The 26,221-nt window shown below is 55.4% G+C and overlaps 1 protein-coding gene across 2 annotated transcripts; it reads left to right on the top strand.

Annotated features, from left to right (window-relative positions):
• Nucleotides 1-4,877: 4,877 nt before the first annotated feature.
• Nucleotides 4,878-25,555, top strand: NGFR (nerve growth factor receptor). Of its 2 annotated transcripts, none has more exons than XM_025362165.1 (6): nucleotides 4,878-5,062; nucleotides 11,658-11,799; nucleotides 16,225-16,584; nucleotides 20,912-21,164; nucleotides 22,428-22,588; nucleotides 23,249-25,555. In XM_025362165.1, the coding sequence occupies exons 1-6, from the start codon at nucleotides 4,997-4,999 to the stop codon at nucleotides 23,548-23,550; spliced, it is 1,284 nt and encodes a 427-aa protein (XP_025217950.1). In that variant the 5' UTR covers nucleotides 4,878-4,996; the 3' UTR covers nucleotides 23,551-25,555. The 2 variants fall into 2 exon arrangements, with proteins under 2 accessions (XP_025217950.1, XP_025217949.1); XM_025362164.1 differs by lacking the exon at nucleotides 4,878-5,062 and adding an exon at nucleotides 6,962-7,223.
• The last annotated feature ends 666 nt before the right edge of the window (nucleotides 25,556-26,221 follow it).

Here is a 26,221-nt window from a genome sequence, read left to right as displayed (position 1 = left end):
CCTCCTATCTTCCCATTGTTGACTTCACGCTGTTCCAGCCGTGGCATAGCTTATTTAGTTTCTCTTTAAAACATCCTAGCCGGTGCCATGGCTCACGCCCGTAATCCTAGCACTTTGGGAGGTGCCCACCTCATTTCACCCCTCCTCTGGTTGGACACTGGAATTGAAGGATAGGGGAAGTGATTCCCCCGAAGCAGGAAAAGTGAGACCTGGTGAAGATCACTGCCCTGGCTGGGCTTCACCCCTCCTCTCCTGTCCCCTAAGCCTAAATTCTGTAAATGCATGTCAGNTGGGCTCCATCCCTCCTCTCCTGTCCCCTAAGCCTAAATTCTGTAAATGCATGTCAGGAGAGAGTCTGAGTAGTAGCTGGAGGGCAGAGTTCACTCCTTTGAGATGGAAGTTCTATCTCCCCAATCCACAGGGTGGCTGCCGGTCTAGCTGGGGTGAAGGCTGGAGGGGCTGGGATGGATGGGAGAAGTGACTGGGGAAGGTGACTGTTGAGGGCCTGGTGCAGAACAGTGACCACTTAAGGTACCACTGCTTCCTTCTGGAGGTCCTTGGACAAGTGGCTTAACCTCTTCAAGCCTCAGTCTCTTCTTCTGTAAGATGGTGATCCAGTACTGTACTTCCTTCATGGGACTGAAGTGGAGATTAAGGAGGTCAGGCAGTCCCAATAAGTGTGAGTTCTCATTGTCTACGATCCCATTTCTACTTGGAAGTTGGCTGGAGCTGCAGGCTGGCTCCCCAGCAACTGCTGGGGACATGAGGCACAGGGAAAATGTGACCTGTGCTTTGCTGAGGGGCTGAGATGAGGGGGGTGGAGTGGAATGGGAGGACAGGGAGGACTGTGTGTGTTAAGGAGGTTGCCTTCCTGGAGGGGCAAGGTGATGGTGGGGTGGTGAGCTATATAGGGGAGGAGTTGCCCCTCCCATTTGATTCCTAAAGATGCAGTTTGACGTGACTACCACTCCCAGCTCCATGTAGAATTGCACTGATGTTTTCTGCCCTTTCTCCTTAGAGTCACTATAGGACCAGGAAGCCTGGGGGTGGGGGGTGGGGAGAGGAGTCTTCTCTATGGGAAGACTCTCTAACTCTATTATAGGAGATGGTTCTGAGGGACTCTCCAGGAACACTGCTGGCCTCTTGGTGCCCCCTGTGGGATCCCACCTGCTGGTCAGCACCTATGAGCCCTCTCTCCATGCCATATCCCACAGCTGTGGCTCCAAGTGCTGAGGATTAGGAGAGAGGGGGCTGGGAAGACAGTGTGGCTTGTTGAGCAGGGAGAAACTTTTGGAGCCCACTCATGTCTGGGGCCAGGAGTCGTGAACACTAGAGAGTTATACTCAGGCAGGCAGAGGCTCCATGAGGCCTCTGATATTGTTCCTAGGAAAAGGAAGGGCCAGTGCATCCTGCCCTCATGAAGAATCTCTGCTGCTCGCGGTGGTGCAGATGTAGGAAGGTAGGTGTTGGAAGCCATGGCCATGGCAGCCGTGGTGGTGGCGACTATGGTGATCATAGTGATGGTGATAACTGTGGCCGTGTCATGGTGGTGATAGTTGTGATTCTGGTAGTGACACTGATGGCAGTGGCATAATGATGATGGTCATAGTGGTGCTGGTGTTGTTAGAAGCGGTGGTGATGGTGGCAGTGGTGGTGATGATGGTGATGGTAGCGGTGGTGGTGGTCACAATGATGATGGTCATAGTGGTACTGGTTTTGGTATAGATGTTTGCAGTCATGGTGATAGTGGGAGTCTCAGCAAAGGAATATCCTGATCATATCCATGCTGTCTGGTATGGTCAGTCAAGCCAAGACCTCACATTATAAACTAACTCTTCATGGCTGGGCGCGGTGGCTCACGCCTCTAATCCCAGCACTTGAGGAGGCCGAGGCGGGTGGATCACCTGAGGTCAGGAGATTGAGACCATCCTGGCCAACATGGTGAACCCCGTCTCTATTAAAAATACAAAAATTAGCTGGGTGTGGTGGTGCGTGCCTGTAATCCCAGCTACTCGAGAGGCTGAGGCAGGAGAATCGCTTGAACCAGGGAGAAGGAGGTTGCAGTGAGCTGAGATCGTGCCACTGCACTCCAGCCTGGTGACAGAATGAGACTCCAACTCAAAAAATAAAAATAAAATAAAATAACTCTTCATATCAAATAAATAACACACTAGAACATCAGCTTCATAAAGAGCTGCATGAATCCCCAAGGCCTGCAGAATTCCCAAGGCCTAGAACAGTGTGTGGCACACAGCAGATGCTCAATAAATACATGTTGAATGAATAAAAGAAGAGTGATGAACACAGTGTTACTTCATCTGATCCTCACCACGCCCTTTCAAAATTCCCATCTGATAGATGAGAAAAGTGAGGCCAAAAGAAGTGATGTAACCTGCCTGAGGAGTCAGCAATCGGGGAGAGGGAGGGAGGAATAATACCCAGGCCTGTCCCACTCCCAGTGCAATGCTCTTTCCTCCACACACTTTGCAGCCACTCTCCCTGCCAGCACTCAGCATTACATAGTGGTCTTGCACTTGGGTTTAATCATAGAAATACTGCTAATAATAGTAACAATTGCTGTTTGTAATTGTTTGAGTAAGGCTTAAATGATCAGGACCATGGAAATTATTAATAACCCAGGCCCAGCCATAGTAGTGTGGGTCATATTAAATTGTGTTGAGATGGATAATGTTAGCAATAATAGTAACTGGGATCATAAATTAATAACAGGAATATTTAAATTAATGCCACACTGTCGATGCCCTTAGTCGTAAGCAGTTCGATGTTGCTGTTAGTACTAATGTTGCCCCTTCTTCCTGCCTTTTATGAATTCAGCTGAGAGGAAGGCAGATCTAGAAAAGCAGCGGGAGGAAGAGACATCTTAGAAGCCGTCCCTGTCTGGAAAGAATGACTCCTCAGTGATTTCTGAAGAGGTGCTTGTTGTCTGGCCTCTTATGACCAGCCATGAAGGTGGTGGCTCACCAGCATTCATGCTGAAAGCCACAATGATGTCTACCTGTCCTTTCCAGGCCAGGGCTGTCCCCTGGACTTTGTGGGTTACACAGGAAGGAAATTCACAGGACAGGTATTTTTTTCCCCCATGAATGAATGAATTAGCCTCAGCCAATCTTGGAAGTCAACTACGTGCCCTCTTCATGAGCACTGTTTTTTTATTTGTTTGTTTGTTTGTTTTTCGAGATGGAGTTTTTACTCTGTGGCCCAGGCTGCAGTGCAATGGCGCTATCTCCGCTCACTGCAACCTCCGCCTCCTGGGTTCAAGCAATTCTTCTGCCTCAGCCTCCTGAGTAGCTGGGACTACAGGCGTGAGCCACCAGGCCAAGCTAATTTTAGTAGAGATGAGGGTTCACCATGTTGGCCAGGCTGGTCTCGAACTCTTGACCTCAGGTGATCCACCCGCCTCGGCCTCCCAAAGTTCTGGGATTACAGGCATGAGCCACTGTGCCTGGCCCACAAGCACTCTTGATCTCCCTTTTGTTTCCATAACTGGGGAGGGTAGTGAGATATTTTTTTTTTTTTTTTTTTTCAAGGAGGAAACTGAAATCCGAACCTGGTTAAGATTTGGGTGCTGGGATGGGCTTTGCAGACACCCCCATCAACTCTGTGTTCCAGGGTCCTGAGGATGTCTGGGAACGAAGAAATGGAGGGAACAGGAAAGGGGTAAGCAAGGGGGTGGGTGGCATACTTTTTGGGTTGGGAGGCATATTATTTGGACTTGGCAAGGATTCTAGGGCAAGACGAGTTTGGTCCTAGTACATGGATGGGTACACAGATATGAGTCCCTTTCACCACTTTTCTGTTTATTCCCTTCTACAGAACTTTCTTGAACCCTACTGTATACCAGGAATTCAGAGAAGAATCCATAATCCCTGCCTGCAGAGCTCATAAGCCCATGGAGACACTCACAGTCTGGTGAAGTTTATATTGTTGAAGATGCATCTGTTTGTTTGTTTATGGGTGTCAGTGTGTGTGTGAGCTCATGAATGTGTGTGTGCTTGTGTGACTGTATACGTGTGAGGACTTATGCAGACACGACAGTATACATGCATGTGTGAATGTGTAGGTATGTGCATTTGAATGTCCGGATCACATATGTGCCCGTGTGCAGGCCTGGAGAGGTGCATGTATATGACAGTCAGGTCGGCAGGAGTGCATGAGGACGGTGTGGGCACACGTAAGTGCACAATCACACATACAGGTGAGCTTGAGAGTGTGTATTCCTGTGCATTGTGTGCACACCTGTGACCCCTTCAAACCCCTCATTTGAGAATCAAATGATGTTGGAATGGACTCCACCTTGAATGTCGATGGCCGAGGTCAGGCCGCCTGCGCCCCTCCCCTCCCCCAGGCCTCTGCTCAGGGATCTCCTGCACTGGGAAGGGGAGGGGTGGGAATAGGGGAGGAGGTGGGGTGATGGGCGTAGATGAAGGGCAGGGAGGGCAAGCGGGCATTCTTACTGATAGGGGCCAGGTAGGGAGCAAGGCTCCAGGGAGAAGGTGAAGCCAGAGACGTAGGAAGATGGGTAAGAGAGTGAACCCTGTGGCGGGCCGCAGCCGGAGAGGAACAGAAACCGCAGTGGGGACGCCCTGGTCCCCGGGCCCACAGCATCCGGGACGGACGCGCAGTAGTGCGGGCCGGGAACTGGGTACCAGGGCGGGATGGGTGAGAGGCTCTAAGGGACAAGGCGGGGAGAAGCGGCAGCGGGGTGCGGGGAACCGCACGCCCTCCCTTTGCCTCCGCTCCCCACCCCGAGGCAGCCGGGCGGGCGGGCGCGGTTCCGGGGGTGGGCGGGCTGGGCGGGGCGGAGGCGGGGCCGCAGCACTGGCTTCACCCAGCCTCTCCCGCCCGCAGTCAGTGAGAGCTGAGCCGCGGCCAGCTCCGGCGGGCCGGGGGGGCGCTGGAGGGTAGCGCAGCGCAGCCCCATCAGTCCGCAGAGCGGACCGAGCTGGAAACCGAGCGCTGCCGCGGGAGGCGGACGATGAGGGCAGGTGCCACCGGCCGCGCCATGGACGGGCCGCGCCTGCTGCTGTTGCTGCTTCTGGGGGTGAGTGCTAGCCGCAGGGGGCCCGCTCCCTTTCCCGGGATCAGAACTCCGAGGAGAACCGGGCGGCGCCACCAAGGAAACAGAACAGAGCGCTGGGGTCCCAGATGCTAAGGGTGGGTGGTGGGAGAGGGTCTCTGATGTCAGGACCACGAAGAAGGGTCTAGGGTTCCCGGAACGCAGAGGCGACCCTCCAGGGTGGAGATGCGGGCAAGACCGGAGCGCGGTTGCGGCTCCTCAGGTACCGCAGGGGGCGGTGGAGGAGCTGGGAGGGGTCTTTCAGGAGGGGGCATGGGGCTCTCGAATGCCTGGGTTCTTCGGAAGAGGACACTCGAATGTCGGGATCCCGAAGGGACTTTCCCCTCAGCATCTCGGTCTCTGGAGAGTCGTGGGACGGAACCAAGGCGAGAGAAGGAGGGGGAACTGGACGGGGACTAGAGATGTGAGGGGTGAGCTGGGTTGGGGCGGGGAGCCCAAGACGAGGGGATGGAACAATGGAGGAGGTCGGAGGGACTGGAGACAGAGGGGACCTGACAAGGACAATGGGGACCGGCCAGACAATGGGGGGGAGGGGCGTCGGAGGGAGAGGTTGGGGAGCTGGAGAGCGGCTGAGAAGTGGGTTAGGGAGGGCAGAAGAGGAACGACGGCGAGGGCGGCAGAGAGACGGGAAGCAAAAGGAAAGCAGACGGAGCGGGCCGCGGACCCTAAAGCGGTCAGGGTCCCGCCTGCCGGCTGAGGGGTAGTGAGAGAAGAAGAGAGCGGAGGCTTGGACATTTCCAGCGCCTGTCCCGGCGCTCCTGCCCGCGGCCTCGCCCAGTCCTGGAATTGCGGCTGGGGATCTAAGGCTGGGAGGGGAGTGCCCACTTCGCCGGGGCGAACCCGCTCTTGGGGTTTCCCCACGGCTGAAGGGCTCCTCCGACGCTCGTGTTCTCACGGCTTGAAGCAGCGCGGCGGATCGCGAGGGACGGACCAGGTGTGCTCCTACCCAGGCTGGCGGTGGCTACATCTCGGGGTGCAGAGCGCCGGGGCGCGCTAGGCGGGGACCCGTCCCGAAAGCGCGCCGCTCTGGCTGCGCAGGCGGGAGGCGGCCGGCAGGAGGCGCTGCGGGGCGAGACAAGTGCAGTCCGCGGCTGCTGAGCGTCTGGGGCTGCGCGCCTCTCCCAACCCAGCTGCGCGACCCGAGCGCCGCGCCCACAGCGCTCCGTGGGCTCCAGCTCCCCGAAGGGTCAGGATCCGGTCTGCGCCTCGCCTGGCTCTCGGTGCAAGCCGCTGGGCACCTAACGAGACGGGAGCGCGCGGACGCCTCGGATTCTGCCGCGTGGTGTCCCGAGCCACTGACTCGGCAAAGGTCGGCGGGTCCTCCGGGCGGTCCGAGGAGATTGTCAGATGTGGCCTGCTGTATGGCCATGAACCGAATGCCCTGGAAGGTCTGGCAATGGAGGAGGCGTCTTCACTCTCCCTGCCAAAGTCTTTCATCTGAGCACTGCGCACCAAATCCCGGCTTCACAGATACGGAGACTGAGGCTTTGAGAGTTTTAACGACTTGGCCGAGATCTCACAGCAAGTTGGGCCAGAGTCGTGGCTAGACTCCCCCGACCTGAGTCCCAACTCGGTACTCCCCCATCTTTTCAGGGGGTAGCCGCTGTCCCAGATCGGGGTCACGGCTGCGTTTTCCAGAAGGGGCGGGGTTGACACTGTCCCCAGAGTCAGGCGGCGGTAGAGCCTGCGGGTGAGGTGGACAGAGATCCTGTCCGGGTGCGGGCCCCAGTCCGAAAGCTCAGCCCGGGTTCCCTGGAACTGTCAGGACTTGTGGCTGAGTCCGGGGATTTGGGAGCGACCGCGGGCACATCTGCTGACTAACCCCGCTGGTTAGAGACGCTGCTCGGACGCGAGTGGGCGAGCGTGGACCAGAAGGGCGGGTAGGAGGGACCGGGGTGGTCTCTAGTCCCGATCCCAGAGGGGCGACTACGTGGGATCCGGGTCTGGGCAGGAGCGAGGGTCCAGGCGCGAAGACCCAGAAGGAGGGGAGCTGGGCATGGAGGGCCTGGGCGCTGGGGAAGGTGGACCTGCCGTCTGCAGCCCCTGCGGCTCCCGCCTCCGCCTCCGAGGACGGCTGCTCCGTCTGGGCTGGCTGTGCGCGGTCCGAGTTTCTTCCTGGGACGCGGCGCGAGAGAGAGGGCTGAAACCAGAGCGCGTCCCGGCGGGTCTGCTGGCGGGCCGCGCCGGTAATGGAGGCACTTTGTCATTCAGACGTCTGTAACCAGAGCCGCTGGGCTGGCTAATGCGCCTAATAGGGATGGAGCGAGGGCAGCAAATGGGCGTGCGTGAGCGGCCGGGCTGGGCTGGGGTGGATGGTGGATGGGGAGGCAGCTCCGTGGGGGGACGGGCCCCCACCCCACTGTACCAGCCCAGTCGGGCTCAAGCGCCTCGCTTCTTCCCTGGAGGACCGCGTGGGGAGGCGGGAATAATCGAATGTGCTGAGTTCCTACTACGTGCCTTGCCCTGGTACTTTCTCTTGAGTTATTTAATCCTTATAAGGTCCTAGCAAGGTGAATTTCGCTATTCCCACTTCGCAGATGAGGAAACAGAGCCCTGCAGACTTTTAGGCCCGAGACCAGGCTCCCCCAGTGAGTGAGTGGTGGTGCCTTTGTTGGAACCCAGGATGTTCTCTTTCCTGCATATGCCAGGCTCCCTCCCGCCCCCTACCTTCCGGATCATGGAAGGAGTCCTGGCTCTGAGAGATTAAATCGTGCCCTATGCCTTTGGCCCCACACATTTAGATCTGAGCCCCTTCTCCACACGCAGTGCCCCTGCCCCCTCTCAAGTCTCTATGCTACATTATCTTGGGTAATTAGCTCCTTTCCTCCCAACTCCTCCCCTACCCAAGGGGAGTGAGGGGCATGTGCCAGTGCCTCCCGTGGGTTTGCATAGACCTCAAAAGGCCCTCCAGGTGTTTGAAAACCTCTCCCATCCCATGGCGGTGACCACGGCCCCATTCACTTAAGAGCCCTTTGCTGAAGCTGTTGTGAATGGCCAGGGCTGATTATACTGAAACATTCGTATGGTTTCAAATAATTTCAACTATTTTGCTGTTTCTCTCTTTTCTCTAATTAAAAAAAAAATGAAAATTCTTAAAAAGTAAATTCATCTAAGGATCCTTCCACCTTAGTTCCTTGTAAGCCTTGAAATGGCCAAAACAAAAAGATTACAAACGTTCTTAAAAATGGGCTGAAATCATTCTGTCAAATGTGAAATGACTAAATTTCAGGGAAATGTATCTGTCATTCCTATAAATTCATCCTTTTGGATCTGATTTTGGAGCAATTAGCCTGAATGTTAGTCACCCCTCCCTACTTGGCTGAACTCTCCCCTCCTGCCTGGGGTCTCCCTAAGACGAGATGCTTCTTTGATAACTAACATTTATTCAATTCCTACTAAATTCCTACTATAAACCAGACATATTTGCATAAATTATTTCACTTAATTCTCCCAGCAATCCTCGGCAGTAGACATTATCAACCCAATGTTTTAGGTGAGAAAAACTGAGGTTTAGGGAGATTAAGTAATTTACCCAAAGCAACATTTTTTTTTTTTTTTTTTTTTTTTTTTTTTTAGCAACATACTATTAAGAAGCAGATCTAGGATTTTACAACATAGGGAACATAAAACAAGCACAGGAAACACATGGTTACTAATTATCTGGCCCCTACTCCAAATGCAAGTTTTAAGAGAAGAGAGAGGACCTCAGGCTGCAGCAGGGAGAACAGGCGTCTTGGCAGGGGCATTTGCACAAAGCCCTCATACCACCCAAGACCACTGTAGACAGACTTCCTCAGCCATCCAGAGCCCAACTAACTGGAACACAGCCAATGGCCACAAAGTAGACCCTGGAGGACAGAAAAGAGGGGTCCCAAAGTACATAAACACCTTACTCACTTGTGTAATACTTACAGCAATCCTATGATGCAGGTACTGTCATCATTACCTAATTATGAGGAAACTGAGGCACAGAGATTCAAAACTTGACCCAGGTCAAGTGAGGAGCCAGGATTCAGAGTGGCGCAAGAGCTCACACATTGTACTCAGAGGCTTGCCTCCTCCTGGTTCAGATCCTATTTATATACCTTTCTTTTTTTTTTTTTTCTTTTTTGAGATGGAGTGTCACTCTGTTGCCTAGGCTGGAGTGCAGTGGCACGATCTCAACTCACTGCAACCTCTGCCTCCTGGGTTCAAGCAATTCTCCTGCCTCAGCCTCCCAAGTACCTGGGACTACAGGCACCTGCCACCACTCCTGGCTAATTTTTTGTATTTTTAATAGAGACGGGGTTTCACCATGTTAGCCAGGATGGTCTCAATCTCCTGACATCGTGATCTGCCCGCCTCGGCCTCCCAAAGTGCTGGGATTACAGGCGTGAGCCACCACGCCCGGGCAGCACATACCTTTCTACCAAGGCGAGTTCCACAGTTTCCGAATATTCAATTAGACCTTAAATAGATTAGCGTGGTAGGGGAAGGGCTGCTTCAGGTCACACTGGTAGCAGCAAGAAGTGACAACTGATACCTTGACAGGAAGGGAGGAAACAGAAAAACTATATTTAAAAAAAAAAAAAAAAAAAAAAAAGGGCTGACAGGAGAACTCAAAAAGACAAAAGTGTGGTAATTTGTGCAAAGAACACAAGAGTTTCCCTGCATTGCAGCCCAGAATAATCGCTGGTGTAAATACAGAGTCCTTGAGCCATGGGAAGCCATGAAGATTTGCTCCAGAGACAGGGAAGGGTGCAGCCACCATGGTGAAAAGGAAAAATGATGAGAGCAGCAAAGCCTGGCAGTCGGGAATCTCAGCTAACCAACAGTCGCTCTCCCAGAGTTCTGGGTAATTGAGGTCATATAGTATTTTCGTGTATTTCAACTCCACATGTGTATGCATTGTGTCCCTACTGCATGCCAGATACTGCATCAGGCCCTGGGGCAATCCAGCTCCCTCAGGGAACTGACAGTCCAGTGAGGGAGTCTATAAGTTCAGGCCAGGCAAGAGCACAGAGAACCGGAGAACAGGCTGGATGTGTAACATGGCAGCCCCACCTAATCCGCAAGGTGTGAGTGCCACAGGACCACTTCCTCGAGGAAGTGACATTTAAGCAGAGCCCTATGGGATGAAAAGAAATCAGAACAGGCCCTTCTGGAATCTTGCCTCTTGAGGGAAAGCCTGCATCTGGGACCCTGAGCCTCCTGGTCTGCAGATGTTCCCAGCACTGAGTATGTTGCTGCCCGGGAGGAGGTGTGGCAACACCAAGGTTCCCCCTCCTCTGCTGCCTGTGCCTGTTCTGCTGGTCTCATGGGGACCACAGGCTCCCTCATGGGTTGATCTAACCTGTCTATCCCCCTGACTCCTCTGTTTCCTTCCCCACCAAACCCTGATGAGACTGCAGGATATTTTAAAAGGCTGGAGGGAAAGGAGTGTCTTGGCCATGATCTGGCCAATGTGGAAGAAGCAGAATGCCCAAAACAAGCTTGTAAAGCTTCCTTCTAGTCCCACGACCCCAGAGCCCATACTTCTCAGCATCAAATGAGGGCTGCATGGTCTGGAGCCAGCAAAGCAGGCTTTGGAGTTTTATTAGACATTAAGTTTTTTTTAAGGAACAGAAATATAAAGCAAGCCTCCAGCAGCCCCTCCCCCTGGGGAATCTGGTGTTAAATTGTTCCATCCATGAGCAAAGATGCTTCAGTGGCAGGAACCTGACTCCCCTTTCCCTTGGTTCCAGCGCTGTTCCCAGTGACCACATGGGGGAGGGGGAGGACTGGTGGCTGAAAATCAAACCCTGGCAGGGCAGGGATGCTGGCTGGTGAGAGCAGCCACTGTCCCATCATTGATAACAGTCTCCCTTCCCTCCATCTCGGTGCCAGGCTTTTGCCAAACAGTTGGTCTTTTGCCCTGGCACCAGGCTGTTGCCATCTCTGTAAAGAGATGAAGACTCAGAGGGAAGCTGGGTAGGCAAGATCCCCAGTGCAGACTCAGGATTCAAACCCAAGACCCTAACCCTCTGCTTTCTGCTCTTGGGCATGGATATCTCCCATTTATTATTTAATATGTGGAATTAAGAACCTGGAGTAGGGTCCTGCTGGCGTTTGTTAGAAAAAGGCCCTCCTCTGGGTAGATGCAGCCCTGCAGGTCAAAGCTTAGCGAATGGAGTTTGGGCTAGGTTTCAGCTCTACTTGCCCCGTTGGCTGGGAGCCCTGTGCAAGCTACAACCTGTCCAACCACCGATGACATCCCTGTTGGTAGGCCCTCCGCTGGGCCTCAGGCCACCTTCCCCATGTGGTGTATCCTTGGGATTCCAGGAGTTGCTGTAACCCCAAGATGAACTTTGCAGAAGGTCAGCAGCTGAAGCTCTGACCTCACACCCCCAGCAGCCTGCACAGGCATACTGTCCCTCACTTGCCTTTCCCCTGTCAGCTTTGATGTGCCTAATGCCTCCCTGGTGAGCTCATCCCAGCCCAGGTGGTTCTAATAGAAGGCAGTGGGAGGGGGTGTTTGATTCCCCGGAAGAGCCCCCGCCTTTCTCTTGCCAGTCTGACCCTCTGCTCTGCCTCCATCCAGGTGTCCCTTGGAGGTGCCAAGGAGGCATGCCCCACAGGCCTGTACACACACGGCGGCGAGTGCTGCAAAGCCTGCAACCTGGGCGAAGGTGTGGCCCAGCCTTGTGGAGCCAACCAGACCGTGTGTGAGCCCTGCCTGGACAGTGAGTAGAGGGTGGTGGGCAGCAGGAGGGGAGAAGAATGGGGGTGGGGAGGAGAGGCGTGAAAGGGAGGGGTGCTGGGAGGAGCATGCCCAGTAGAGGCCTTATAAGTGGGAAGGGTCCCCTGCCCACCACTGTAAGGTCACCAGAAGTGGGTCTGACCCAGTGTAGGAGGCGTTTCTCCCAGATGGGAGAAGCTGAGAATGGAGAAGGGACGTGTGCAGAGGGAGGAGGGGAACCCCATAGGGGATCTCCAAGGGGTGCCCATTCCCAGCTCCTGAGAAGGCAGAGGCCTGGTAGAAGAGTGTGGCTGGGCAGGGAGGAATAGCTGATGCTAAGACCAGCTAAAAATATCATCTGCACTGCAAAATCAATGGCTGCCACTTATCTCTGGTGTGTTTGGGGGAAGGGAGAGGAGGATCAAATCCTGGCTGCCCTGGAGGCTGACCTTGGGGGATCCTGGGGGTGTGGCTGCTCTCCCCCACAGACCAACTCTTCTCCAGCTTTGACCAGGAAGCAGAGTTTTCCCAAGGCAGCAGGGATAGGGGTCCTGAAGATGTCCTTATTGTTGGGTGACAGAGGGGAGGGGAGGGGAGATGGGGAGCTGTGCCCATTCCTGCCTGGGATTCTTCCTTCCTTCCTTCCTTCCTTCCTTCCTTCCTTCCTTCCTTCCTTCCTTCCTTCCTTCCTTCCTTTCTTTCTTTCTTTCTTTCTTTCTTTCTTTCTTTCTCTCTCTTTCTTTCTCTCTTTCCTTCCTTCCTCCCTCCTTCCTTCCTCCCTTCCTTTCTTTCTCTCTTTCTTTCCCTCTTTCTTTCCCTTCCTTCCTTCCTTCCCTCCTTCCTTCCCTCCTTCCTTCCTTCCTTCCTTCCTTCCTTCCTTCCTTCCTTCCTTCCTTCCTTCCTTCCTTCCCTCCTTCCCTCCCTCCCTCCCTCCCTCCCTCCTTCCTTCCTTCCTTCCTTCCTTCCTTCCTTCCTTCCTTCCTTCCTTCCTTCCTTCCCTCCCTCCCTCCCTCTCTCCCTCCCTCTGTCTCTCTTTCTCACTTTCTCTCTTTCTCTCTTTCTTTCTGGCAGAGTCTTGCTCTGTTGCCCAGGTTGGGAGTGCAATGGCATGATCTCGACTCACTGCAACCTCCACCTTCTGGTTTCAAGTGATTCTCCTGCCTCAGCCTCCTGAGTAGCTGGGACTACAGGTGCAGGCCACCATGCCTGGTTAATTCTTGTATTTTTAGTAGAGATGGGGTTTTACCATGTGGACCAGGCTGGTCTCAAACTTCTGGCCTCACGTGATCCACCTGCCTCAGTCTCCCAAAGTGTTGGGATTAGAGGCGTGAGCCACCGAGCTCAACCCTGCCTGGGATTTCTTTCAGGAGGGGAGAGAATCTCATCTTCCAGGGCTGGTGGGTCTGGGCCTCTTAGCCCCAGCCTTGTCCAGGGTCTGAATCCCCTCGTGTTTTGAGTCAGGGGTCTTGGTCCCTGATGGGTGCCCCCAGTCCTTAGTTGCTGCCTTTGGACCATGGGCTCCCTGCCCTTTTCCTGATGACTGCCACTCAGAACCTGCCTTCTACCTGGCACTTGATGCCCACCTGGAGGGCTCAAGGGAACCATACTCAGATTGTTCTTTAATCTGGCTGGGAATAAGGGGATAGAGCTGGGGCCTCTGAATCCACCTGCGGACCTAGTATTACCTCTCTGGATGTCCCCCCAGAGTCTATCTGTCCTTAAGGCAACCCCAACTCTTGGTGTTCCCCAGACACACTGTTCCCCTTCTCTGTGCTTGTGGATCCTGTAACTCCATTCTGCAGCCAAGAGATGCCTGGGCATATGTGTGGAGGTGGGACATCCTCCAATGCCTTTGCCATCTTGCTGTCTGGCCTAACAGGGTTTCCATCCCAGGGTGGGGTGGCCAACCATCAGCTATCCCAGAACCTCCAAATCTGCCTCTCTCGCTTCCTGGACTCCAGCCCAGGGCTCTCCTCCCAGGACCTAAATGATGGGAACCCTTTCCCTTCAGTCAAAGATCTTCAGCAGGAGGTGGGGTGGAGGACATCAGGAGAGGGAAGTTCCAGAATCTCTGGAAGGGAAGGGAGGCAGGCAGGGAGATGGCTTTGAGAATCCTCCCTTCCACTTCCTCCCTCCCCTCCTTTTCCCCTCCTTCCCTGTCTCCCCCTCCTCCACCTCCAGCTGCGTTAACAGGCTGCCTTTACAAGCCCACTTTATGGGATGGAGACCCCAGCGGACTTTCCCTCTATCCTTAAAACGTTTCCACAAGGAAACCTATTAAGCCCCTGCCTTCATTCTCTGCCAAAAAAGACCACATTTTTCACACCACCTAAAACCCTCTCCCAGGAGTTTTCTGCTAATTTTCTGTGTTTTGCCATGAGCAGGGTTCTCCTTTTCCCCTCCCGTGTGACTAGATTTACCCTCTGTCACATGCCAGCCAGCCAGGACCCTCTTGTTTGTATAGATCAGACATCCTGCCTTGGCTGTTTGTGTTTGGACGTTCTTTCTGCTGTCTGACCATATTCCTACCACCAAAGTTCACTGTTCTTATCGATCCCAACCCCCATGGGGCCCAGTCTTTATAGGATCCCAACTACATGCCAAGACTTTATGGCTGAATTTCATTTATTCCTCAGCACAACCCTGTGACTGCAGATATTGCTCCTTATTTTTACAGAGAAAGAAAAAGCTCAGAGACGTTAAGTAAAACACCCGAAGTCACACAGCTGATAAGCGATGGAAGTAGATTTTGAATCCAGATCTGCCTGCTCCTAGGAAAAGGGATACAGGGTTCCTCTGTCAGAACTGACTTGAAACTGAAGTCTCCCTCCAGGCCCTTCTTCCTGGGTCTTTCCTTCTCTCCTCTACCCTTTTCTATTTTCTTCTTCTTCTTTTTTCTTTCTTTTTTTAGACAGTGCCTCACTCTGTCACCCAGGCTGGAGTGCACTAGTGCAATCTTGGCTCACTGTAACCTCTGCCTCCCAAGCTCAAGCAATCCTCCCACCTCAGCTTCCCGAGTAGCTGGGATTAGAGGTGTGCACCACCACACCCAGCTAATTTTTGTAGTTTTTGTAGAGATGGGGTTTTGCCATGTTGGCCAGGCTGGTCTTGAACTCCTGGCCTCAAGTGGTCTGCCTGCCTTGGCCTCCCAAAGTACTGGGATTACAGGAGTGAGCCACCACGCCCAGGCTCTGTCCGCAATTCTGCCCCTTTCACTTCTCTCTGGCTTTTCCTTCTTTGCCTCCCTATCCCCCCACCACACCCCCCAAGCCAGTGACCCCTTGCTCCATCTTGTCTCTGACACCTTTGAATAATGTTAAGACCCCACCCTCGCAACAGGCCTCAGTTTCCCCCAATGGTGCTTTAGCCTTTCTGCTTCTGCTTCCACATTCTGAACAATCTGTCCTTCCCTAGTTCTCAGGTTCCTAAATCTATGTTCTTTCTGTCCTTGGAGCAAGGATAGGTTCTGCCAGATCCAGGTTGGCACAGAGTTCTCCACCCAAGGCTGGAAGGGGTGAAGAAGATCTGGCCCTGCTCCTTCCCCTCCCTGTACAAGGAGGCAAGGACCCTGGCATGCCTGGCCTCCTACTCCTTATTCTGGAGTGCACATCCACTAATTAAGAAAACATGAGTGAAGAATGAGCTTGGACATTTCCCTTGCATGCTGGCTGAAAGGGCAGAGGACGCATGTGCAGATCTCAAAGGGGTGATCATATACAGTTGTGCAGCTTGTGTACTGCTCAACAATATCCATCTGAGAGACTGAGTGTGGGCTAAGAGCCAGCTCTCTAGCTTCAGTGGCTCCTGCCTTACCTGAACCCTCTTGCCTGCTGGTCTGTCCCCACCCTCAGGAGCCAAGCCCTTCAGCAGCGTGGGGGTAGCGCCACGGGTGGGAAATTCTGCTGTCTAACCCCGGTCACTCCCATTCAGGGTGCATCTGAGCCCACACCTGTGTGAAGAGGAACTGAAGGCAGATGAGGCAGGAGGCTCCCTAGGGGAAGGCCTACCTTGCCTGGACTGGGTTAGCAGCCCAGTTTTGGCCCGCGGGGAGGGCGGGGTGGGAACCACGTTCAGATTATTCGTTAATCATGCTGGAACACCCTACAGGCCTGGGAAGTCTCAAAGAGAATTTGCCAAGAAACTTACTGGCACCAGCTGGGTTATCCGGGAAACCCTCCTGGCCGGCCAGTGCTTCTGGAGGCTGAAGGAAGTGGCTCCGGGCCTCCTTCCCCTTACCCAATTGGCTGCCACCAACTTTCACCAGGCTAGGGGTCAAAGTCCCTTGGAAGAGGGTGGGAGTCGATGAGAAGGCGAAGCTGAAGGAGGAAGTCAGCGTCCTGGCAGGCAGTGGGTGAGGGAGAGACTCCAGGCTCCTGCGTCCCGGGTGCCCAAAGAGCAGACGACTAAATCTGGTGTCCGCTGCGCTCAGGTGTGACGTTCTCCGACGTGGTGAGCGCGACGGAGCCGTGCAAGCCGTGCACCGAGTGCGTGGGGCTTCAGAGCATGTCGGCGCCGTGCGTGGAGGCCGACGACGCCGTGTGCCGCTGTGCCTACGGTTACTACCAGGACGAGACGACCGGGCGCTGCGAGGCGTGCCGCGTGTGCGAGGCAGGCTCGGGCCTCGTATTCTCGTGCCAGGACAAGCAGAACACCGTGTGCGAGGAGTGCCCCGACGGCACGTATTCAGATGAGGCCAACCACGTGGACCCGTGCCTGCCCTGCACCGTGTGCGAGGACACCGAGCGCCAGCTGCGCGAGTGCACACGCTGGGCCGACGCCGAGTGCGAGGGTGAGCGCTGTTAGGGAGCCGGCAGTAGGGGGTGCGGGGGTGGGCTGGGGGCATAAGGAAGGGCTCCCTCTGGAGGTCGACAAAGACCCCGCCTGGCCTGCTGGGGCAGCTTTGTGACCTTAAGGCAGCGTGCACCTTCCCTGAGCTTCAGTCCCTTCCTGCTAACCTGAGGGAGGAGGTCGTTCCCGATCCTGTCTCACCAAAGAACCCCTCTCACTGTTTCCTTCTTTTGGCTAAGTGTTTGGAAAGTGGGGGGTTCTCATTGTCCCAGGCCGCGGGTACTACATGTAACTCATCCTCGGGGACTCATTTCTCTGTGACTGCCCGCTAGTGATTAGATGAACAGCAAGCAGCTCGAAGGTGGCCACTACCCCCAGGGCACAGCACAGAATAGGAGGGGTCTGATCCATGAGGCAGGCTTTCTGAACTGGAAGAACAGCTTGAGGACCCTCAGGAGCTGGGACCCTTTGACTCTGAGCCCTGGTCTAGGTCCATGGTGGGTTTTGGCTCTGGGACCTGAGATGGAACCCACCCTGTCCTTATCTGACATTAGGGAGTCCACTCCTGTCTCTGGGCCACAGTTTCCTCACTGGTCATATGGTTGCCAGGGTTGTTGCAGGTTAGGGAGCACAGTGGGGCTGGCCCACTTCAGCTTGCCCTGTCTAGGGGAGGGGTCAACCGTGTTTTGCAGTTTAGTAAAGGACGAGGGGCGTGCAGGGAACACCAAGGAGGGGCTCTGTGGAAGAAGGAGGGGGGGCAGACCTGGGGCTCAAAAGCCCGGGGACAAGGGAGTGCATGCTCGTGGCTGTCAGTTCCAGGGGTGAATGGGAGCTGAGTGTGCCCTTAGCTAGGCACAGGCCCAAAGGAGATGGGGTGATTCCAGGGATGGGAGGAGGAAGCCCCATGGGAGCCAGGGCAGAGCTGTTTTGGTCTCTGGTTGGTGACGTCCGTCTCGGGAGACGGGTGGGCTTTTCCACTTCGGGGAGAGGCTGGCGGTGCCTTTACATCCTGCTTATCATCCTGTGGCCATGCACACATTGAGCTATTTCCCTTTAAGACCTAACCTTCATCCTCAGGTTGCTTTTACCCTGAGCAGGCAATACAGCACCTCCTTCAGTGAGCCCCCAGTTTGATGGGAGAGATAGCCTTCGCCCAGTCTAATGAGAGAGACGTGGTCCCAGCACTTAGTCCCCAGCTGAAGGAGAGCCAGCCCTCACTTTAGAAATACCGCATTCTGATGGAGGCAGCAGAGCTTCTGCCTCAGTCAGCACCCGATCTCCTGCCCCTGGGGACCCTCCAGTCTGATAGGGGCTCCAACATCCCACACCTGCCTTCCAAGTCCTGTGATCTTTGGCTTTAGGAGCTCAGGATGGGGAGGGCTGTTGGGCTAAGGCCAGGTTGAACTCAAAGCTGCCTGCCTTGGAGAAGGAATGAGGAGTAGGAGTAGGATGTGGTAGTTCTGGTGGCAATTGCCCTAGGCCAGGAGACAGGCAAGTGGCATCAGGCACCAGGCAGAGCGCAGGGAGGGTTTCAGCAGCCATGCATCAGGGAAGCGGGCAGCACATTTCTGTGGACAAGTCCAGACCAGCCAGCTGGGGGCGGGGTTGGGGGGACTTAGGGGCGCTGCAGAGCAAAGAAAGGTGGTGGCTGCGGGAGGAGCAGGCTTTGTGGTTTGGGGCATTCACAGATTCCTCTCAGATCCCAGCCCACTTTCCCAGCCACCCCGAAGGAGGAGGGTGCTCCTGAGGGAATGTGTTCATCCTGGACCTTGTTCCCCTTTCAGCTTCAGGCTCTGAAGGGTTAAATGTCAGCTCTGGAACGAGGGACCATTTCAGGAAATGGAATTTGATTCTTGGTTTGGGTGCCCCCTCCCCTCCAGCTTGCCATACTTTCCCCCCTGCATATAAGTTTCAGGTGTCAACATGGTGACTCACCCACCCTTAGGGCAGAAGGGCTCCCCACTGCCCCAGTGAAATTCGTTTTGCGTAGGGGTAATCTTGTCCCTCCATCCAGCCCGGAAATGGCTGTCAGGACCTGCCAAGGGCTTAGTACGGGGGAATGCTAGTGGACATGGCCACATCTGGATCTCATCCTCCTGCCCTCATCAGAGGGGTTTGGAGAGATGAGGGAAGCTCCCCGAGAGTCAGCGCCGCCTCTGGTCTGGCCATGCCTTGCTACCCTCCCAGCCCTCCACTACCGTGCTCTGATCTCAGTGATGGTCTCATTCACAGGCATCCAGACATGCACACTCTTTCAGCCTCTGGCTTGGGGTCAGTCTGAGCTGAGCTGTGTCTCCAGCCTCCGGACTTGGGCTGCCCCCCAGCCTGCCCAGTCCCCTGGTAGAGCAAGAGAAGACCCTCCCCATGTGGGGCTGCCAGAAGACAGGGCTCCGTCTCCTTCACTCCCTCTGGCCCCTCCCAGGACTGAGACGGGGAAGGGTGGGATGGGTGACAGATCGCAGCCCCTCACCGCTGGCAGCCAGATGGATTCTAGATTCACATCTGGGGGCTTTGCCCCTCAGAAGGTGCTGAAAACGGGCCTTTGAAGCATTTTCTTTTTTTTTTTTTTTTTTTTTTTTGAGACGGAGTCTCGCTCTGTCACCCAGGCTGGAGTGCAGTGGCTGGATCTCTGCTCACTGCAAGCTCCGCCTCCCGGGTTCACGCCATTCTCCTGCCTCAGCCTCCCGAGTAGCTGGGACTACAGGCGCTCACCACCTCGCCCAGCTAGTTTTTTGTATTTTTTTAGTAGAGACGGGGTTTCATCGTGTTAGCCAGGATGGTCTCGATCTCCTGGCCTCGTGATCCGCCCGTCTCGGCCTCCCAAAGTGCTGGGATTACAGGCTTGAGCCACCGCGCCCGGCCTGAAGCATTTTCATCTTGAGTGTAAGAGGCCAGAAGATGGGTGGCAGCTTCCACTCGTGCTTGGGAGTCCAGACCCCAAAACCACAGCCCTGTCGGTGCAACCCGTGTGGCCCCTTCACTTCTGACCACACTCCCTGTCCAGAGAGAGAAGTGCCCCTGCTGCCTCCCCGACCCTGCCCCTGCCCCGTCACCATCTCAGGCCGCCTGACCCCTTCTCCCACACTGCTAGGTGGGCCAGCCCCTCCCACCACAGCGGATGTCATATCTGGGAGGCTGACACCAGGGATGGTACTAGGGGGAAGTGACAAGGCCCCAGAGACTCAGAAGGAGGAATCGAGGAACCACAGTGGGCAGAGCTGGGGGCAAGGTACCCTCCCCTTCACCCCATTGGCATCTCCTGTTCTGCTTTCACTCCCTGCCCCAGGTGTGGGAAGCGAGGAGGGACGGGGTAGGCAACTTTGCCCAGACAAGTATCCCCAGGCCGTCCAGAGCCCACAACCGCTAGCACTGCCCCTAGCTGTGTGGCAGAATGGAAAATCCCACCCACTGGTGCCAGGAAGGGCTGGGTCCCCTGCCAGGGAGGCTGGCAATGCCCAGCTAGCATGAGAGGGTCTCGGTGGGTGGCAAGTCACAGTCTCCCCTGGGGCTGAGGCATTGGGCTGGACCTGCCTCATGGGCCCCCTCTCCACTGGCTCTCTGCTTCCTGACCAAGGAGGGCTGGGGCTACCTGACGCTGTCGTCTCTGGGTGGCAGGATCAGGCTAGGTGGGAGCCAGACAAGGCAGGAAACAGAGGCTGGCCACTGTCCAAGGGCTGGCTGGAGGGAGGCAATCCAGCTGCCCCCGCACCCCTCCTCTCCACCCAAGCCTAGAGCCCAGGACATGAGGTCAAAAAGTCAGGGAATGCTCTCAAGGAGGTGGTGTGGGGAAAGCACCTCTCTGACCAGACCTGTGTACACTCTTCTTTCCTTAGGACGGGGGTGACTGCGGTCATCTAGGACAAGCTGGGGCCAGAGAGACATTTCCTGGAGTGATTCTAGCTCGAGGCCTCCCTGTGGTCAGGCTTTGTGTGTTTGCTCCCAGATAGGCCTCTCTAGGTACCCAGGGAGGTGGAATAGAATTCCAGGACCATAGCCCCAGATGGAAGGGAGCTTAGAGACCATCTCTCTTAATAGCCCCATTAGATAGATAAGAAAATCGAGGTTCTGAGAGAAAAAGGGGCTGGGCCAGAGTCACCCAGCAAGTCAGTGGCAAAGCTGAAGGAGATGCAGCTCTGTGGGCCCACAGGCCTTGCTCTTCAGCGTCATGACATCATGCACACGATCCCAGCCCCCACACTGTGCATAACAGCTGGGCACAAGAGTACCCGGAACCAGGGCAGGGACACAGGAAGAACACTGCAGTGGGTTACAGCTGAAAGGGAGGGGCGGGGGAAGTGGGTCCTCACTCGTGTGGCCTTTTCTTGCAGAGATCCCTGGCCGTTGGATTACAAGGTCCACACCCCCCGAGGGCTCTGACAGCACAGCCCCCAGCACCCAGGAGCCTGAGGCACCTCCAGAACAAGACCTCATAGCCAGCACGGTGGCAGATGTGGTGACCACAGTGATGGGCAGCTCCCAGCCCGTGGTAACCCGAGGCACCACCGACAACCTCATCCCCGTCTATTGCTCCATCCTGGCTGCTGTGGTTGTGGGCCTTGTGGCCTACATAGCCTTCAAGAGGTAAGAGAGGGCACAGTGGCAACAGAGAGGGGAGATGTTTGCCCTCAAGGAAGACTCTACTGTGACCTTGACCTGAAAACACACACACCCTTTTTTTTTTTTTTTTCAGTTGGAAAACTTTTTCTTGTACACACACCCTTTTAACTCAACCCCAAACCAGGCTCATCCTCACTCATCATCCACTGCCCCACTCCAGGGTGCAGCAGGTCAGCAGGAGGTGAGGGGAGAGGATCCACCCTGTCCTGTCCTGTCCTCTCCTGCCCTGTTCTGGCTCCAGCCCCTCCCACTCCCATGCCGTACCACTCCCTGATTCCCCAGCCCCCAACTGCTTGTGTCTTCATCCCCCAACCTCCTTCACCCCACAGTCACCTGCGTGTGCATACGTCTCTTCCCCTTCCCTTGTCACACTGGGAATGCTGTGGCACCCACATCCAGGAATCCAGGATGTGCACGAACTCCCAGAAGGCGTTTTAAAGCTTTAAATGCATTTTCCATTCTTTCTTAAAAAAAAAAAAAAAAATCATCAAAGTAACACATGCATGTTTAAGAAAATGCAAACAAGACCAATATCTTTCAAAGCAAAAGTAAAAGCCCCCTTTTATCTCCCCAAATCCTACTCCTCTCCTTATTGGAATCTGTTTGAAATGGATCCTTCCCAACTATTTTCTGTGTGTGTTTTTTATAAACATGTATATAAACCTTTTATAATTACATGTAAACATGGAGGGCTTTTTAGGCATTAGTGAGATCACATTGTACATATCCTGTAGCTTACTTTTTTCACTCATCTCCCTCAGGAGACCTTTCCTCAGGAATGTAGATTAGCTGATCATTTGTAACCACTCATTCAATAGTATGGATGGATGGTAATTTATTTAGCCAGTCCCCTATTGATGGACATTTTTTTTTTCCAGGTTTTTGTTATTGCTTATAATTGCAGAGGAAATCCTTGTATGTATCACTGCCCACATGTGGGAGTATTTTAGAAGGGTAGATTGGGAGAAGAGGAGTTCCTGAGCAGTCACTTATTTCTGCACTGCTCATTCCAGGAACATTTACTGAACACTTACAGAGGGCCCCTCATGGAGCTTTCAGGGTAGGTAGGGGGCAGATGTGCAAAGAGGAGCCTTAGATGCTGGGGTGGCGGTTACAGTTGGGCACCCGCCATGCCCCTGGTCCTCGCACGGCAGAGCACAGATACTTCAGCTGCATCCGCCGCTACGGCCCCCGCCCCCTGAGACCTGGCCTGTCCTCTGGCTCCAGGTGGAACAGCTGCAAGCAGAACAAGCAAGGAGCCAACAGCCGGCCAGTGAACCAGACGCCCCCACCAGAGGGAGAAAAACTCCATAGTGACAGTGGCATCTCCGTGGACAGCCAGAGCCTGCATGACCAGCAGCCCCACACGCAGACGGCCTCAGGCCAGGGTGAGCAGGGGCCCCGCTGAGGAGCTGAGTCGGAGCTGAGGCTGAGGAAACAGAAGCGGTTAAGATTAGACTAAAGGAAGGACTGTGGGAGGAGGGGGAGGCAGGGCTGGCTCAGCAGTGCCCCTGTAGATGGATGGAGAGGCTGGCTGAGGGGAATGGGAAGGAGAGGTCCTCTCCAGGGAAAGGACTTGGGAAATGGAGGCTTTTACAAGTTGGAGCATCCAGACTCATCAAGCTAATTGTCCCCCCTGGGGGCTAATTACTGCCCAAAGTAGCTGCAATTAGCCTCCTGCCCTGGACTTCTGGGGAACAAGTAGTTAAGTGTGTACCCTAATTAGTGGCCCATAGCCCAGCTCCGGGACACTTGCTGTAGATGTCTGGAACTGAGAAGCCCTGTCTCCTCCTTTGCCATGATTAATTGCTGGGGGGTAGGAGAGGAGGGATGGGGGTAGGGATTGGGCTGGAGTGACAGGAGGAAGGGACAACGAGTCCCCCCAGGTGCCTTCACTTCCTGGTGTCCCACCCAGGACCTTGGCTTGGCCCTAGGCCTCTCGATGGGGAGGAGCACTGCCACCGCCCTCCTTGGGTCTTACCCCAGCGCCCACTGTTGGGGAAAGGAGTGCAGGGGTAGGACCTGACTCTCCTCTGGGTTCTCTGCAGCCCTCAAGGGTGATGGAGGCCTCTACAGCAGCCTGCCCCCAGCCAAGCGGGAGGAGGTGGAGAAGCTTCTCAACGGGTCTGCGGGGGACACCTGGCGGCACCTGGCGGGCGAGCTGGGCTACCAGCCCGAGCACATAGACTCCTTTACCCACGAGGCCTGCCCCGTTCGCGCCCTGCTTGCAAGCTGGGCCACCCAGGACAGCGCCACACTGGACGCCCTCCTGGCCGCCCTGCGCCGCATCCAGCGAGCCGACCTCGTGGAGAGTCTGTGCAGTGAGTCCACTGCCACGTCCCCGGTGTGAGCCCAACCAGGGAGTCCCCGCCCCGCCCCACATTCCGACGACCGATGCTCCAGCCAACCCCTGTGGAGCCCGCACCCCCACCCTTTGTGGGGGGCCCGCCTGGCAGAACTGAGCTCCTCTGGGCAGGACCTCAGAGTCCAGGCCCCAAAACCACAGCCCTGTCGGTGCAGCCCGTGTGGCCCCTTCACTTCTGACCACACTCCCTGTCCAGAGAGAGAAGTGCCCCTGCTGCCTCCCCCACCCTGCCCCTGCCCCGTCACCATCTCAGGCCACCTGCCCCCTCCTCCCACACTGCTAGGTGGGCCAGCCCCTCCCACCACAGCAGGTGTCATATCTGGGGGACCGACACCAGGGATGGTACTGGGGGAAGTGACAAGGCCCCAGAGACTCAGAGGGAAGAATCGAGGAACCAGAGCCATGGACTCTACACTGTGAACTTGGGGAACAAGGGTAGCATCCCAGTGGCCTCAACCCTCCCTCAGCCCCTCTCGCCCCCCACCCCAGCCTAAGATGAAGAGGATCAGAGGCCTGTCAGAGCTGGGAGGGGGTTTTGAAGCTCAGCCCACTCCCCTCATTTTGCATATATGTCAGTGAGGCCCAGAGAGAGGCCGTGACTCGCCCAAAGCTGCACAGCAATGGGGAGGCCAAGTGCAGGCCGGCACCGTCTTCTCTAAATGAGGGGCCTCAGGTTTGCCTGAGGGCGAGGGGAGGGTGGCAGGTGACTTTCTGAGAAATGGCTTGAAGCCAAGTCAGCTTTGCCTTCCACTGTCTCCAGACCCCCACCCCTTCCCCACTGCCCGCCCACCCGTGGAGATGGGATGCTTGCCCAGGGCCTGGTCCATGATGGAGTCAGGTTTGGGGTTTGTGGAAAGGGTGCTGCTTCCCTCTGCCTGTCCCTGTCAAGCATGCCTGTGTGACAACTGTGGCATGGCTCCAGTCTGCTGCCCTCCATCCGGCAGGCACAGACCCGGAGCTAACACTGGCCCCTAGAATCAGCCTAGGGGTCAGGGACCAAGAACCCCTCACCTTGCAACACACAGACGCATGCACACACGCACGCGCACACACATACACACAGGAGGAGAAATCTCACTTTTCTCCATGAGTTCTTTCTCCTGGGCTGAGACTGGATCCTGCCCGGGGCAGCTGCCAGAGAAGCATCGGAGGGAATTGAGGTCTGCTCGGCCGTCTTCACTCGCCCCCGGGTTTGGCGGGCCAAGGACTGCTGAGGCTGGAGCTGGCGTCTGTCTTCAAGGGCTTACACGTGGAGGAATGCTCCCCCATCCTCCCCTTCCTTACAAGTATGGGGTTGGCTGGGCCCACAAGGTTGTCATGAAGAAAAGCGGGCCAGTGTGGGAATGCGGCAAGAAGGAACGACTGTGACCCGTGGGGATTTCTCCCAGCTCTAGACAAGCCTGCAAAGGACTGTTTTTTCCTGAGCTTGGCCAGAAGGGGGCCATGAGGCCTCAGTGGACTTTCAACCCCCTCCCTGGCCTGTTCTGTTTTGCCTGATGTTGGAATGAGTGTGGCTCTCCTCTATTTAGCATGACAAGCCCCAGGCAGGCTGTGCGCTGACAGCCACCCCTCCCCAGCCCAGGGTTCCCCCAGCCCTGTGGAAGGGACTAGGAGCATTGTAGTAAATGGCAATTCTTTGACCTCAATCTGTGATGAGGGGAGGAAACTCACCTGCTGGCCCCTCACCTGGGCACCTGGGGAGTGGGACAGAGTCTGAGTGTATTTATTTTCCTCCCCAGCAGGTGGGGAGGGGCTTTGGGGGCTGGCAAGTATGTTTTAGCATGTGTTTGGTTCTGGGGCCCCTTTTTTCTCCCCTTGGGCTGAGATGGAACCCTTTTGGCCCCCCAACTGGGGGCCACGAGCTCCAGACCCCCAGCATCCCTCCTGTCACCTCCCCTCCTTGCCTCCTGTGTAATCATTTCTTGGGTCCTCCTGAAACTTACACATAAAACATAAGTGATGAACATTAAATAGCAAAGAAAGAAAAATAGTACAAAGAGATTTTCTGGAAATACACATGGTTTGAATTGTTTGGGATGGGGTGTGTGCCAGGGACCCAGGTATAATTTCCAATTCGGTCAATTCCTGCCCTCTTTTACCCCACACCAAAAGGGGAAGTTTTAACAGAAAGCCAGTAAGTTCCCATGTGTCACTATGGGGTGGGGTGGGTTGGGGAAGGAGAAGGGGCTCTTTGCTCCCAGATCTTGGAGAGGGAAAGTGAAAATGGCCATGCAGGAAGCTGGCCAGCTGTGAACTTGACCAGATGTCAGAAGTGAAACTGACCACGGGTGAGTCAGAGGCTTCCCAGGAGGGCCAGGTCACAACCCCACAGCTCCCAGCCACCCACATGGCTTGGGAGACACACACACACACACACACACACCACAGAGAGAGAGAGAGAGAAAGAGAGAGAAAGATCTGGCTCCAGATGGCCTGGCAGGAGGCACTAGGCAGGCCTGGCCTGGAGTTAGGCAGGCAGGCCCCTCCCTTGTAGCTCTCATGGGCAGGTCCTAACCCAGGCTCCTGACAGCCTGGCTTCGAGCCCCGCCTGGCCCAGGCCTGGGAGCTCCCAGGGCTGCAGGGCTCCTGGCCCCAGGCCTGTGCCTGTCTCTGAGGCTCAGTCTCAGCCCCTGCTGGTGGTTTGGCCGAGTCCAAG

This window comes from Theropithecus gelada, chromosome 16 (assembly GCF_003255815.1).
Source record: "Theropithecus gelada isolate Dixy chromosome 16, Tgel_1.0, whole genome shotgun sequence".
Taxonomy (NCBI): domain Eukaryota; kingdom Metazoa; phylum Chordata; class Mammalia; order Primates; family Cercopithecidae; genus Theropithecus; species Theropithecus gelada.
The sequence above is the reverse complement of the archived record's forward strand: the minus strand, read 5'-3'. Positions and strand labels throughout refer to the sequence as shown.

What these genes read in the sequence shown, in the direction of transcription:
- NGFR (XM_025362164.1), top strand. Translation starts at nt 7,095, where the DNA reads ATGGAGGGCCTGGGCGCTGGGGAAGGTGGACCTGCCGTCTGCAGCCCC. An exon ending in GGCCGACGCCGAGTGCGAGG is followed by an intron (nt 16,585 to 20,911) that starts GTGAGCGCTGTT and finishes CTTTTCTTGCAG; the next exon opens with AGATCCCTGGCCGTTGGATT. An exon ending in GCAGACGGCCTCAGGCCAGG is followed by an intron (nt 22,589 to 23,248) that starts GTGAGCAGGGGC and finishes GGTTCTCTGCAG; the next exon opens with CCCTCAAGGGTGATGGAGGC.